The 16,638-nt window shown below is 43.8% G+C and overlaps 1 protein-coding gene across 1 annotated transcript; it reads right to left on the bottom strand.

Moving 5' to 3' along the window:
• LOC140621925 (small nuclear ribonucleoprotein E-like) lies at positions 1-506 on the bottom strand. Its single transcript, XM_072807379.1, has one exon. The coding sequence runs from the start codon at positions 472-474 to the stop codon at positions 196-198; it is 279 nt and encodes a 92-aa protein (XP_072663480.1). The 5' UTR covers positions 475-506; the 3' UTR covers positions 1-195.
• Positions 507-16,638: the final 16,132 nt, after the last annotated feature.

Here is a 16,638-nt window from a genome sequence, read left to right as displayed (position 1 = left end):
TTTCTTTCTTTTTTTTTCTTTTTTTTTTTTTTAAATAAAAACAATCCCACAGCATTTATTGTCCTCTGGTAAGAACATAAAGGTAATCAAAACAATACGAACAAGGGTTTTAGAACTATATTCCCAACAAAGGACATCTAAAAAAACAAACTACGTGGCCTTCTCAAGAATTTCTCACTTCACTGATCATTCATTCTAGTTGGAGACACTTTGGAGCAGGGTAATATTATCTCCTTTTAGCATGATCCGACCCAGTTGTTTTCTTGACTTTGTTTTAGAATGAATCTCTTTGGCATCGTCTAATACAAGGCTCATGTACTCATCAAAACCAATGATACAGCCCTCTATCCGCATGTTTATTTGCTCATAAAGCCACACCTGAATCCGAGATCTATTTTGCAAGTATCTGAAGATGAGGTTAATGGGCTGAACCATCACCTTCTGCACTTTCTGGCCCTGGCCACGGTATGCCATGGTGGAAGCGGACCCCAGAGTTTCTTTAATACATCTGCAACAAGGCCTAAGAATTTACATTTTTTTTTTTTTTTAGGATTTATTTATTTATTTGTTTATTTGTTTATTTATTTATTTGAGAGAGAGAGAACACATGAGTGGGAGGGAGAGGAAGAAAGAATCTAAAGCAGACTCCCCACTGAGCATGGAGCCCCAACACAGGGCTTACTTAATTTCATGATTGCAAGAACATGACCTGAACCAAAACCAAGAATCAGATGCTCAACTGACTGAGCCACCCAGGTGCCCCAGAATTTATATTTCTAACAACTTCTGAGGTGGTGTCAATGCTTCTGGCTTAAGGATCACTCTTTGAGAAACTTAAGAAACAAACAAAAATGTATGGGATGCCTTCCTGTGTACCTACATACACCTGATTGGAGCTGCAGAATAAGAGAAGAAAGAGAAAGGGGCAGAAAGAATATTTGAAAACATAGTGAGCAGATCTTTCCAAATTTGATGAAATACATAAATCTACACATCCAAGTTATTATAGTCCCTATGTAGAATTGGCTCCTGCAGATGAGAACTCTGTCCTGGCTGACACCTTCATTACAACCTTGTGTGGCCCTGTAGCATAGCACCAAGCTTGGCCATCCCTAAATGCCTGCCCACAGAAACCGTGAGATAATGAGTATGTGTTCAAGCCACTAAGTGTATGGTTATTTGTTACCCAGCTACAGAAAATTAATACACTAGTCTGTCTGGCTCCTGCAGTCTATGCTCCTTGTCCCTTTCCTGATTAGTTAAACATATCATGAAAGGCAGTAACTGAGGAGTTGGTAGAGATTATAGACTTTCAGAGTTCCAAGAAACTCACAGGGCACTAGTCCAGCACCTCTAAGACATGCAGATCCCCTTCCTCAAGGGAACATCTAAGAAAATAGGGATATTGGGGATCCCTGGGTGGCTCAGCAGTTTAGCACCTGCCTTCGGCCCAGGGTGTGATCCTGGAGACCTGGGATCGAGTCCCTCATCAGGCTCCCTGCATGGATCCTGCTTCTCCCTCGGCCTGTGTCTCTGCCTCTCTCTTCCTGTGTCTCTCATGAATAAATGAATGGAATCTTTTTTTTAATTAATTAATTAATTTATTTATTTATTGGAATCTTTTTTAAAAAAAGAAGAAGATTGGGATATTGAACTATAAGATGGTGATCTGAGTCCCAATAACATTGAGATGATGACTAGGGATAACTACAAGTAGTGCTTTTAAATATTTTTTATGGCTGAGTGAAGTAAGTTAGTCGGAGAAGGACAAACATTATATGTTCTCATTCATGTGGGGAATATAAATAATAGTGAAAGGGAATATAAGGGAAGGGAGAAGAAATGTGTGGGAAATATCAGAAAGGGAGACAGAACATAAAGACTGCTAACTCTGGGAAACGAACTAGGGGTGGTAGAAGGGGAGGAGGGCAGGGGGGTGGGAGTGAATGGGTGACGGGCACTGGGGGTTATTCTGTATGTTGGTAAATTGAACACCAATAAAAAATAAATAAAAATAAATAAATAAATATTTTTTATGATTCATAGAGACCCACTGATTATGATATTTACTCTCTTTTCCTGTCATTGTTAGCAGTAAAAACACTGATAAAATTTGAAAACATCTGTGTGCTTGTTTCAGAGCCTTTGGGTCGGGGGTGAGGGATAAGGAACTTGAGTCTTGTTTTATAGACAATCTTAAACCATCTTCATTGACTGTGAAAGTGACAGAGAAGTGGATGATCAGCAGGTGATAAACACAGCAGAATTTTCAAGGCACCAGTTGCCAATCTTGAAGCCACATCATAATTACAAAACATTATGGTTTATAATTACAAAACTTCAAATGTGAGTTGAAGCCCAATACACAAACATAAAACTGTTACATAAACAATACATCCCTGATTTTTCTATGACTTTCAAAAGTTCTCATATTTTATTCACTATCTCTGTCAAATCACACTCACCACTCATCAAATCACATGTTCCAATATTTGATTCAGAACCATCTGCATTACAACTTTTTCACTGTTAGAAAAATATTTAACCATAAAAAGGAACTTAGTGATCCATGAAAAGATAATGGGTACCCAAATGTCCACTGACTGATGAATGGAAAACCCAAATAGAGTATATCCATACAGTGGAATATTAGTTGGCAATAAAAGGAATGAAGCACTCTACGTGCTACATCATGGATGAGCCTTGAAAACATTATGCTAAGTCAAATAAGCCATCTATCAAAAAAAGAGAAAGAAAAAATCCACTTATTAGACAGTTCCATTTATATGAAGTGTCCCAAACAAGCAAAACTGTAGAGACCACTAGTAGGTTAGGTGGAGACAAAGATGGTCACTGGAGGTGGGTAAGGGGATGGGGTAATTGAGTGATGGGCATTAAGGAAGGCACTTGACGTAATGAGCACTGGGTATTGTATGCTACGATGAATCACTGAACTCTACTCTGAAACTAAAAAATACACTATATGTTAACTAATTAATTTTTTTAAAAAAAGATAGTCATTGGAAAGTCCAGACTTACATTCCACCACCTTAGCAAACCTAATGAGAAAAGGCCTCTTTCCAGCAGCACTAGCAAATCTGGAGTAGAGTTCTCACCGGGTCACATACCCATTTCTGAACCCATGGCATGTATGCCCTGATTGGCCAAACCTGGGACACACACTCACTTCCTTTGTGGAGAAAGTCTTGCCAGTGCCTCTAAGACTATGGGAAGCAGGAGAGGGAAGTGGCTCCCCTAAGGAAAAAGAGTGCTGTTATCACAAGAGATAATAGATGCTGGATGGGCAAAAACAGTACACAATCACCTCACCAAAACAAATGAGGCCAAAGAGTCTCATCAACATAAAATCTCTTCATGAATTAGTGGAGTTAAAACTTGAAAGATGTGGAAATTTTTCTGACTCAGTTCAATTCCATGAACATTTATCCAACACCTGCCAGCATGCTACGGGTGCCAATGCCTAGAAAAGTACAAGGATACAGGTGAGAAACTAAAAACACAGTGATAAAAACAACAACAACAACAACAACAAAAACACAGTGATGAGTAAGATTCAGATCCTGTTCTCATGTTCACGATCTGATACAGGGATTCTTGAATTTTATCATACAGAACAAGTTCACCTTGGGGATCTTATTAAAAATGCATGTTTCTGGGGCACAATCTAAGATTTTTCTGGTCTGGTAAGGGTGGGATTGGCTTTAGAACTGTCTTTAAATACGCATCTCCGGTAATTATGCTGCATGAAGTCCAGGAGCTACTCTTTATGGGATTCTCTGATATGATGGAGGAGAAAGATATGCAGAAAGGAAGTCACAGAACATCGGCGAGTTGCCACAGGACTAGGGTGAATGTCCAAGAGGAGGGTAGGAAGCAGTATCCTTGTTCAGTTTATATCATGCATTTTACACAAGATATGGTTTCCTATAAAGGAAACTACAGGATTACATCCAGCCCACTGTGAATGTTTCTGATTATGATGAGCCTGGAGATATTTGGAAGATGAGAAACTAAGAGTTGGCTTTGTTCATTTGCTTGTAACAAGCCTATGTATTTCCTCTGCTTTCATTCCAGTGAGAATTTTTAGTCATAGTGCAAATTAGTTTACCCTTCAGATTTTATCCTATCCCAGGCGCCTGGGTGGCTCCCTAGCTGAGTGACTGGCTCTTGGTTTTATTTTATTTATTTATTTTAAAGATTCTACTTATTTATTCTTGAGAGACGGGGGAGGGGCGGGGGGCAGAGACACAGGCGGAGGGAGAAGCAGGCTCCATGCAGGGAGCCTGATGTGGGACTCGATCCCAGGTCTCTGGGATCACGCCCTGGGCCGAAGGCAGCGCTAAACCGCTGAGCCACCCGGGCTGCCCTGGCTCTTGGTTTTAAGTTGTGATCTCCAGGTCATGAGATCCAGCTCCTTGTCGGGCTCTGTGCTTGGTGCAGAGTCTACTTGGGACTCTCTTACCCTCACCCTCTGTCCCTCCCTCCCCTGTTCACAGGTGTTCTCTCTCTCTCTCTCTCTCTGAATGAATGAATAAATAAATAAATCTTTAAAAAAAAAAAAAGGAAGTATGGAAGGGTAGGATAAAGTCTTTTTTAAAAGCAAAAAATATTTATTTATTCATTCATTCAGAGAGAGAGAGAGGCAGAGAGAGAGGCATCGAGGCGGGACTCAATCCGGGGTCTCCAGGATCACACCCTGGGCTGCAGGCGGTGCTAAACCGCAGCACCACCGGGGCTGTTGCCCCCTGCCTCCTTCCATACTTCCTTAACTGAAATCTTCATCCTTCTTTGTTTCCTTCAAATTGTTTCAATATTTCATTTCACCTTTAAAAATTATTTACTCTTATATACTATTAGGGTTCCATTTAGATTGACTCTTTTAGTAATAAATAAGGAGGTACCTTACCCTCGTAAGATGTAGGTGTAACCCCTCAATATATGTGCAGTCTTTTTTAAACTAGCATAGGTTTCTGAGTCTAGAGTTTCTATCATTATAGGATGTCATAGACCATTAAAATAAAAAAAATAATTTTTAAAGAGGCCAATTGTGGTGGTTTAGAATGTGTCCACCAATTCTTCAGAACTCCCTTCAATGGATGGATCCTAATTTCCCTTCCCTTGGGTATGGGTTGGGCTTAGTGATTCACTTCTAATGAATAAAATATGAATAAAATATGGTGGAAGTGACAGTATGACTTCTAAGACTAGGTCACAGGAGGCACTCCAGCGTGCTTATTCTTTCTCTTGAATTGCTTGCTGCCAGAGAATCTAGCTGCTGTGCCATTAGGACACTCTGCAGCACTATAGAGAAGCCATGTAGGGCAGCCCCGGTGGCCCAGCGGTTTAGCGCCACCTTCAGCCCAGGGTGTGATCCCAGAGACCTAGGATCGAGTCCCACATCAGGCTCCCTGCACAGAGTCTCCCTCTGCCTGTCTCTCTCTCTCTCTCTCTCTCTCTCTCTGCCTGTCAGGAATAAATAAATAAAATCTTTAAGGAAAAAAAAAAAGAAGAAGAAGCCATGTAACAGGAGACTGAGGCATCTAACTAACAGCCATGTGAGTGAGTCATCTCGTAAGAGGATCATCCAGGCTTGGTACAGCCCTCAGGTGAAGGCAGCCCCAGCCACTATCTTCACTGCAGCCTTGTGGATGATGCTGAGCCAGAACCATCTGGCAAAGAAGCTCTCAGATTCCTGATACTCAGAAACCGTGTGAGATAATAGCTTGAACCTGCAAAGTTTTGAAACAATTTGTTGCACAACAGTAGATAACTAATACGCTAATAAAAAGGTGCTACCCTTTTATTTTAAAGTAAAGAACACTTCTTTAAACTATCATTTGTGGGATCCTTGGGTGGCTTAGCGGTTTAGTGCCTGCCTTCGGCCCAGGGCTTGATCCTGGACACCCAGGATCGAGTCCCACATCGGGCTCCCCGCATGGAGCCTGCTTCTCCCTCTGCCTGTGTCTCTGCCTCTCTCTCTGTTTCTCTCATGAATAAATAAAATCTTAAAAAAAAAAACTATCATTTTTTATCACTATCATTTTATTTTTTTAAGATTTTATTTATTAATTTGAGAGAGAGCATGAGCAAGGGGAGAAGAGAGAAAGCAGAGGGAGAGGGAGAAGAAGACTCCCTGCTGAGCACGGAGCCCGATGTGGAGCTTGATCCCGGAACTCCGGGATCATGACCTGAGCCAAAGGCAATGCTTAAACAACTGAGCCACCCGGTGCCCCTCCCGTTCGTTTTATATAATAAATGATTAAAATCCTTTAACTTGTTATCATGCACAATTTAACATACTGGAGAGTGAACCCTCATATACGTAGCTACCCAGTTCAACAACTATTAACTCATGGCCAGTCCTATTTCATCTAGACCCACATTCATCCACCCATACCCATTGTAAATTATTTTGAAGGAAACCTCAGACATCATAACTTTTCATCTGTAAATATTTTGGTATATATCTCTAAAAGAGAAATACCCTTTTATTTGCTAAAAAAAAAAAAAAAAAACAAAACAAAACAAACAAAAAAAAAACCTACGTTGTCTTTTAGAGTTTCCCACAATCTGATTTTGTTGATTACATCCCTGTGACGTCACTTGACATGTTCCCCTGTCACCGTATATATAATTATATATAAATTGATTATTTGATCTAAAGTGAGATTTCTCGGAACGTCTGGATGGCTCAGCAGTTTGGCGCCTGCCTTCAGTCCAGGGCCTGATCCTGGAAATTCGGGATCGTGTCCCGCATCAGGCTCCCTCCCTGCATGGAGCCTGCTTCTCTCTCTGCCTATGTCTCTGCCTCTCTCTCTCTGTATCTCTCATGAATAAATAAAATCTTAAAAAAAAAAATAAAGTGAGATTTCTCAAGCCCACCATAATTGACATTTTGGGCCAAATAATTCTTCATTGTGGGGAATCATCCCATGCCATGTAGGAGGTTAAGCAGCATCTCTAGTCTCTAACCATTAGATGCTAGTAGCACTCTCTCTCCCAACTGTGACAATCAAAAATATCTCCAGACAATGCTAAATGTCTCTTGGAAGGCAAAAGTGTTGAGAGTCACTGATTTTTACTTGCTGATTTTGCAGGAGGTATACCTTATTTATTTATTTATTTAGAAAGATTTTATTTATTTATTCATGAGAGACACAGAGAGAGGCAGAGACACAGGCAGAGGAGAAGCAGGTTCCCCACAAGGGGCCTGATGTGGGACTCGATCCCAGATCCCGGGATCACACCGTGAGCGGAAGGCAGACGCTCAACCGCTGAGCCACTCAGGTGTCCCGGAGGTATACTTTATAGGTAGGATGTGCACTTCTGTCATGAGGCATAAATACCTAGATGTCCGTTCTTTTTGTGCTGGCTGTTACTGATGATCATTGCCAAAACCTCCCTTAATCCATGAGGGGATGCAAAATTCTTTTTTTTTTTTTTTTAATGATAGTCACATAGAGGAGAGAGAGGCAGAGACATAGGCAGAGGGAGAAGCAGGCTCCATGCACCGGGAGCCTGATGTGGGATTCGATCCCGGGTCTCCAGGATCGCGCCCTGGGCCAAAGGCAGGCGCCAAACCGCTGCGCCACCCAGGGATCCCCAAAATTCTTATTTATTAACTGGGATACTTCCATAAGGAGAAACTTCCTTTCATCAATTATTTGGTTACCTTAAGTGCAATTCATAGAGGAAAGATAAGATCTCTTCCTTTATCTTCTAGTTTTCAAAATAACAAGCTCTGCAAAGGTGTTCCTTGAGGATTTGCAGGTATATGAGCTGCTGAAGTCAGGCACATTTGATGTATTTCAATCCACTGCAGTTTCTATTCTTAAAAATGTTCAGAGTATCCCCTCTCCAGGTACAGACCATTCAATGTAGTTGCTGAGCCTTTTTGCATTACTCAAGCATTCCCTGATAAATTTCTTGCTTTCTTGGTTCCACATGCTCTTCCAGGCTCAACTTGTATATTTCCTATACCTAATCTGGAATCAGCCATTTTTCCAAGAAGCTTGATTTCTGTTCTTGGGAAGTAGTAATTAGAGGTTATAACTTGGGCACTCCTTAGCTACTTTGTTTTTATTTCTAGGCTTTCTCAGTACACAGAGCTGGAAAATACATTTTCTTTCTTTTTTAAGAAAAAATACACTGAGCTCAATAGTGGTACTTCCAATTCAAAAATCAGGATTCAGGCGAAATTAAATTAACCTCATTGTTCTTCATGTTTGTACCTCTTTGATTCCATAGCGAAAATCTGGCTCTCCGGCACCTCCAACATAATTACTCCATTGTTTCCTTCCACAAAACATAAAAAATAGTCTCAGAACAACAATACTAACACTAAAGTGCAAAGCTCTGTGTCAGAAAACTAACCCCATTCCTGATATGTGGATTCCCGTTTGTTGCCACTTCGGAAGCTTGCCTTTTCCTAGACGTAACCACCGAGTTAGGACTACATCATATTCTAGGGCCTGTACAGCCTGCCCTCTAACTGCAATTATGTTGAAACTACTTAAAAGCACAAAGATCAAACTGTTTCAAGCCCAGATGAAGCATTTCAAATGCTGACCGTATCTGAGTTTTTAAAAATTATAAGCTATATGCCATTTATATTAGAAACCATTTCTATTTGCCTAAAATAAGGCAAATGCATTTTGCTGCCCACCTGATTTTAGGTGTGACCATGCATTTCACTTTCACCAGTGAAATTGAGTGGAAATTACATGTGTCACTTTCAAACTGAAGCTCTTTTCCTTTCCTGTGGCAACTGGATTTTTCGAACTAGTAGGTACTCCATTAGCCTGGGTTCTGGAGTGAGGACAGATAGGATGACCTAGTCTGTCCACCATGGACATGCAGCCTAAGTGAGAAATAAAGCCCAATGCTCTGTCCAACACATGGCCTTCCTGTACCATTCCCAGAGAACAGTCTTCCAGAATCTTCTTGAAAATGTCCACGGGTAGACAGCTTATGTCACATGAAGCAGTGTGCTTCATTTCCTGAGACCTTTGTTTAAAAGATCTTTATATAGGGACACTTGGGTGGCTCAATGGTTGAGCATCTGCCTTTGGCTCAGGATGTGATCCTGGAGTTCTGGAATCAAGTCCCACCTCCGGCACCCTGTATGGAGCCTGCTTCTCTCTCTCCCTGTGTCTCTGCCTCTCTCTCTCTGTGTGTGTATCTCTCATGAATAAATAAATAAAATCTTTTAAAAAGAAAGTTCTTTATATATCAGGTTGACTTCATTCTTCCTCTTACGGCAATGCATTGCTTCTGTGAGTAAAATTTAATCCCTCAAAAAAAAAATGTAATCCCTCTTGCTACAAATTCCCAATGTACTACCTTCTTCTCAGTAGAAAAATATACCCAGTTTTTTGCAGTAATCCTCAAAGTCATTATTTCCAGATGATTCTTTCTCAGTCCACTCACCTCTGGGCCATTCTTCAGGCTAATAACCAAGAGGACTATGAATTTGGCATACAATATTCTCTACTCCCCCTCTCCTCCACCACTGCTACTTCCCCACATTGGTTGCTGCTCCAATGGAAGCCCTGCCACAATAAAACAAATCCCTCAAAGACACTTTTGATGTGAAAATCCTCCAACAGATCAAAACCACATCAAGAAGAATAACTAGTAGTTAGGTCTGGGACTATAATAACCAAAAAAAAAAAAAAAAAAAAAAGGGACAAATCCCTGAATTTTGCCTTCAGGGAGAATTATCGGAACAATGGGTTTACTGTATAATTCCAGCCCAGTCATTTTTGGGACTAAGTAGTCTGAAACCAGAGAAAGGAAACCAGCTGCAGAGAATTCCAAGAAACATCAACATGTGTGTACTTCTTGGAGGGAAATTTCCAGTGATTTCTGGGAATATTTAGTAACTTCTGTGCTTACATATGTTTGGTGTGTAAAGGCAAGTGCTTACCCCAAAGCTATTCATTCAGAAATTGACACAGTGAGTCTTTATATTTTTAAGAAAACTCTCATTTTTTCCCTAATTTCTAAAAATACCACATGCTGTCATAGAAAAATTTGGAAAACACGGAAAAGTATACATAAGTTGCAGTTAACGGTTATGACAGGTACTCATACGTTGCATATTCAATAGATGATGGTACAGCTACTAGTGGTCATGTCTGATAGAACAAAATTATGCCTCAAAACTCTTTGGCTGTGTCCTTAAAAATGTAACAGAGTTTAAAATTTTGAAGCTTTAACTCTCTCTTTTCTGCTAGACTTATAGAACTGATTTCAATTCCTTGACTTTCCATGTAAGGCAATCAAGAATAAGAAACCTTGGGGCAGCGATTTAGCGCCGCCTGTGGCCCAGGGTGTGATCCTGGAGACCGGGGGTCAGGTCCTGTGTCGGGCTCCCTGAGTGGAGCCTGCTTCTCCCTCTGCCTGTGTCTCTGCCTCTCTCTCTCTCTGTGCCTCTCATGAATAAATAAATAAAATCTTAAAAAAAAAAAAAAAAAAGAATAAGAAACCTTATGACTATTTCATGGCTGACCAAATTGTCAAAGAAGTTTGGCTGTTCTCCGTGGCCCACAGGAAATACTTAGTTCAAGCTCAACGTGTTTAAAAACTGAGCTCATCTTTCACTCAAATCTGAGGTTTTCCCTAGCCATGCTATTTTTTTTTTCCCAAAGAGATGAAATAATGCTTATTTTCCTGGCTCATCCGGGTTGCAACATCAATGCCTCTCTCTCTCTCTTCTTCCCAACATATTTGGGAAGATAGGAATTCCTCCTTTAAACTCTAAGGGCAGCCCCGGTGGTGCAGTGGTTTAGCGCCACCTGCATCCTAGGGCATGATCCTGGAGACCCTGGATCGAGTCCCACATCAGGCTCCCTGCATAGAGCCTGCTTCTCCCTCTGCCTGTGTCTCTGCCCCTCTCTCTCTCTCTCTCTGTGTCTCTATGAATAAATAGAGCATGGAGCCTGACGCGGGACTTGATCCTGGGACTCCAGGATCTCGCCCTGGGCCAAAGGCAGGCGCTAAACCACTGAGCCACCCAGGGATCCCCTCCATCATTCCTTCTAATGCTCTAATGTGTCCTTATGTTTCATTAGTCCTTTTTCCAAAATGTGTGAAACTCCTCTTCGCAAATCTAAACTCTTTGGCCTACTGCCATTCATCTAAAAACTAATGCTCTACTCTGCCAGGCATGGTGCGGGCAGGAAGGCTACAATGATGCACCAAATAAACAAGCTCCCCTGCCCTTGTGGTGCCACAATCTAGTGGGGGAGACAGATAACAAGGTAAATAACAAAATAAATGTACGACTTGGGCCAAATGCCTGAAGGAAATAACTACAGTGCTGTGCCCAAGAACCACAGTAGGGAGATGGTTAGTGGATCCTGGATGATGTGTAGATCAGTGGGGGTGAGAGCAGTGAAAGAGCAAATAAGGAGACCAATAAAGAGTCTCCTGCTGTTGGGCAGCCTGTCATGATGATGGTTGGGATTATTGTGGTGGCAGTGAGGACAGGGGACACAAAGGGGATCAGGGAAGGGCTGAATCCAAGACCATGTCCAGCTTTCTGGTTTAAACAATTGGGGAGACCATAGTGCCAGTGCTGAGAGGAGGAATATGAGACAAAAGTAAATCTGGGAATTAAAAGCAAGAGTTCGGGCAGCCCAGGTGGCTCAGCGGGTTGGCGGCGCCTTCAGCCCAGGGCCGGATCCTGGAGACCCGGGATCGAGTCCCCTGTCGGGCTCCTTGCATGGAGCCTGCTTCTCCCTCTGCCTGTGTCTCTGCCTCTCTCTCTGTCTGTGTCTCTCATAAATAAATAAATAAAATCTTAAATAAATAAATAAATAAATAAATAAATAGTTCCATGTTGGACCTAACCAGCCCTGGAATCACCATAGTAACAGCCACCGGGAAGCAGGCTCCCATGACCCTCCCCTTAGACCCAGCTCTCCCAGAGAGAAGCAAATCTTTTGGGCAGCCAGTGGTTGAACAATCATCATCCCAGCTGGAGACCCAGCACAGGACCCAGCACAGAACAGCTTTGACCTTGGCCTATTGAGTCATCTTCTACAGTCTCCAGGGGAAGAAGCATCTGGCCATAATTCTTCCCCAGTAGCACCTGCTCCTAACCCCTCCTGGCTTTAGCAGGAGAGACAGACAGAAGGGGATTTCTTCTGACGACTCCTTCGTCTAGCACGGGCACTTCAGGCTATCTGTGGAACAAAACGAAGAGGAACTCCTCCTTCCCATCCTTCCAAGGCTGAGATCCCTTCCAAGAGGAAGATCTGCACCTCCCCTGCCCCCATGATTTCCTGTCAATCAGGAGAACAGAGATCTGCCTCTCTCTGATCTGGAGCGTGCGCTCTACCTCCCTACCTGCTACAAGCAGAGAAAGGCAAAGTCTGCCTTTTGCAGGTCACAGCCATCCTGAGGCTGAGTTCTGGCATCATGTCCAGTCCGGCAGTGTGGGCCAGGGCCTGTCCCATGGGTGCAGGGCTTCTGACTGGATGGTCCCTGCCCCATTCCAGGCAGCCCTCCTTGGACAAGCTGAACCAGACTTGCCTACCTGGCAGTAACACATGTTGTGTGGCCTGCGGAACCTGCTTCTGGCTGGCTACTCTCACCCCAGCCATCAGGGTGAGGCCCTTAAGTTTCTGGAGAGGGACATTACTGCTAGGGCTGCTGGCCTTATCATTTAGGCTGCCCAGAATGTGCAAACTGTGTTCTCTGAGGCCAAAGGTGCCCTGAGACCAGAGCTGCTGCCTGTAAGTTGGCCAGACTCGGTCCTCCTGTTCCCAGGGGATAGCTCCTTGATGCCCAGAGCAGCCCTTCTTCCCATGCTGGAGGAGGGGACATCAGATGAAGACAGGAGCATTTGCCACTGGAGACACACTTCCTGGTTGGTGCTCCCAGCCTCCTGGCTAGTGACTCCATCTAGAGGTAGGTATGGACTGACCCCTCAACATGAAGACCCTCAAACCCATGTGGCAGGCCTGGGAGGACACCCCTGCCTGCTTTTGTGACCAGGAGCAGCCCACAAAGTCCTAAGCTTGCTTGGCCTTCCACTTCATGACTTTTGAACTTGACTGTTCACGAAATGAAAAGAAAGGAAAAGGAGAATTGTATTTTCTCTCATTCCTTCGAAGCATGTCCGTCCAGTTTATACTGGGTCATTCAGAACTCCCACCTCAGTAGTTACTTTAATTTGTTCTTACAACCAGTAGTTACTTCTATTTGTTCTTAATTTGTGTGATGCCTTTAAATTGTGCCTTTTCTGGGCGCCTGACTGGCCCAGTCGGTAAAGCATGGGACTCTTAATCTCGAGATCATGAGTTCAAGCGCCACATTGGGCATGGACCCTACTTAAAATAAAATTAAAATTAAAAATAAATAAGTTGTGCCTTCCCAAGAAGATTGAGATCATGTTCTTTTGTGCTCACCACTGTCTCCTCTGTTTGCCTAGAGCTGAAAAGGCAGCAAACCTCACCCCTGGTTCGTGCACAGGAAAACAGCTCAGCTTGTAGCTCTGGCCTCCCGTGATAGCCTTCCTGGGCCCAGTGCCAGCCCTATCAGTTATTTGCACATGGATGCCCCTGGGGGGCAGGAGGGAGGCTGGAAGGGGGCGGAAGGGCTGTCTGTGGGGCCCCTGTCCCTTAGAAGAATGAAGTCCTCACCACAGGAGGAAGACCCTGACTTTCAGACTTTGGATTGTGAGGGAAGCAATTTTAAAAGGTTCACCATGGGGGCGCGGGTGTCTCCATCTGTTATGCGTCTGAGTCTTGATCTCAGCTCGGGTCTTCACCTCAGGGTCTGGGTTCATTGGGCTCATTGCTGCATGTGGAGCCTACTTAAAATAAAAGGTTTGGTTAACCTTTTATTTTATTAACATACAGGCATGTGACAGTCCGTAAATAAAACAGAGGACTACCAGAAATGACAGCACTGCTCCACCCTCTCGCTGAACGGGCATATCCTTTTGGATGCTTTGGGTCATTGCACAACACTCAGTGCCCCCTCGGAGCAGCTCTCCATCAGTGAGGATGGAGATGACAGTCACCATGACCATCCTTCCCGGCTTCATGGCCAGCTCAGATCTCCGTGCCCAGCTTCTGTCCCCCTTGTTCTTGTCTGAGTCCTCATTTGTCCGTCAGAAGTCAATTTATTCGTGCAAGTGGGACAATGGCAGGCAAATTGCGCAGGAAAAGAAATAATAAACTCAATTACTCAGCATTTGAGGCTTGAATTCCAGTAACACAGAACTTCCCGTCTTCCTCCTCCCACTCACGAGAAAGCATTTATGTTGACGCAGCGCCATCTGCTGGCCTCCCGCACCAGTGCTGCTCGTCGCCCTCCAGAACGCGCTCCTCGAGTGCGGCTGACTGTGTTGCGCACTGCGCAAGGTGACAGTGTGCATGAAAGCATGGCCACTCTCCTGCCGGGTGTGCTGGTTAAACTTGGCACAAGTCAGAATCATTTTGGGGAATCATTTATTATTATGTATTATTTATTTATTTTTTTATGGTTTTATGGTTTTATGGTTTCATTTATTTGAGAGAGAAAAGAGCATGAGTAGCGGGAGGGGCAGGAGAAGAGAAACAAGCAGACTCCCCGCTGAGCTGGGAGCCCCCACTTGGGGCTCCATCCCAGGACCCTGAAACCATGACCTGAGCCAAAGTCAGACACCCATTGAGCTCCCCCACAAGCATGTCCTGGGGAATCTTTTAAATGGAGACTCCTGGGCTTTGCCTGCAACAATTCTGGATTGGGGGGGTCTAACATAGGTCCCAGGAGCCTGTATTTTAAGCAAACGTCCCAGGTGATTCTGAAGCAGGGAGTCCACGAATCGCATTTTGAGAAAAACTAATGATAGAGAATCTATAGTGGAATGCACTATTACAACGTAATCTGGTCAATGCCACAAAGTATAGACAGAGACGGCTGGGGACACAGAGAAGAGACATGGAATCAGACTTGAGAAGAGATTAGAAAAGCTTCCCAGAAGGTAAGACAATAGATAAATAGAAGAAGTTGCCAAGGTGAATTGGGGAACACATGCAGCCAGAGGGTGTAGCACATGCAGAGGCAAGAAGGCATGAAACCACACCCAGGTTGTGTGGGAAGCTGGAGCGAAGTGTGGGTGAGAGTCAGAAAGGAAGAACCTGGAATATGAAAATCTAACTTTATCCTAAAAGCTCTGGGGGCTGTGGAAACTTTCCAAGCAGGAGGATGGGCCAGATCTGCGGTACAGGAAAATCCATCCGACTTAGTCGATGTGAGCTTTAATTTACTGCCAGGTACTGACTGATTGGGGTACACTGGACCACTGCTCCTGATGCCGCATTCTCTGTTTTAGAATTGTGGCTCAGTGGTTGAGCGTCTGCCTTCGGCTCAGGGCGTGATCCCAGAGTCCTGGGATCGAGTCCCGTATTGGGCTCCCCTTGGGGGACCTGCTTCTCCCTCTGCCTGTGTCTCTGCCTCTGTCTCTCATGAATAAGTAAATAAAATCTTAAAAAAAAAAAAAAGAATTGTACATCCAGGGGCACCTGGGGGGCTCAGGGGGTGAAGCCTCTGACTCTTGATGTCAGCTCAGGTCATAAATCTTGGGGTTGTGAGACTGAGCCCAGTGTCAGGCTCTGCACTGAGTGTGTGGAGATTGGTTAAGATTCACCCTCTCTCTCTCTGCCCCTCACTCCTAGCACTTTCTTTGTCTGTCTCTCTTTCAGAAAATAAAAATTCAGAATTGTACATCTGTGCCCTTTGCTAAATGACCTTTGCAGCACCTGCCACTAGCACAGAGTGCTTTCCCCTGTTCGACATCCATGACTTGCTCTGGCCAATGCAATGCTAGTGACACTGTGTCCCAAGCAGAGGCTTTAAACGTGCTTGTGAGGTTTAGCTTGTTCCTTTGTGCTTATGCAATTCACCAGCCTTCATGGCCACTGGGCCTAGAATGATGAAGACCAGAGAGCTGACCTAGGCTAGACCTGCAGCCTCAGTTAAGGGGGCTGGGGGACGGTCAATCCACAGGCTTAGGAGCCAGAAAATAAATGTGTGCTGTGTGTCAAGGAAATACCAATGCTGTTATTACAGAGCATTATTGCAACAAGTGCTAATACACTGACACAAGAAAATATTTTCTGGCCAGTTTTTTTTTTTTTTTACACTTATTCAAAGATTATGGTATTTCTCCAGTAAACTCGAATTAGGCAGCATGAGCTACCAGGCACCTTAGATATCTGACAATACGCCAGTCCCTCTCAGCTTTTGTTTGTTCTTTTTTAAGATTTTATTTATTTGAGAGAGAGAGAGAGAGAGAGAGAGAGCATGAGCAAGGGTGAGGGGCAGAAGGAGAGGGAGGAACAGACTCTTGAGCAGTGAGCGGGACTCAGAACTCGATCCCAGGACCCTGAAATCATGACCTCAGCAGAAGATAGATGTTTAACTGACTGAGCCACCCAGGCACCCCTCATCCTTTGTTAAGAGCAATCATTATAGAGGTTTCCCAACCTGTAGCCACTGAGGGGTGACCTTGGGTGTCTTCATGTCCTTAAGAAGAGAGGTACTGAGCCGGAAAAGTGGCAGGTACACAACCCACTTCTGCTTATACCCTTCCTTCCCCTTGGCCAAGCTCAACTCATG

This window comes from Canis lupus, chromosome 1, assembly GCF_048164855.1.
Source record: "Canis lupus baileyi chromosome 1, mCanLup2.hap1, whole genome shotgun sequence".
Taxonomy (NCBI): Eukaryota; Metazoa; Chordata; class Mammalia; order Carnivora; family Canidae; genus Canis; species Canis lupus.
Note: the sequence above shows the minus strand (reverse complement) of the source record. Positions and strands in the feature narration are given on the sequence as shown.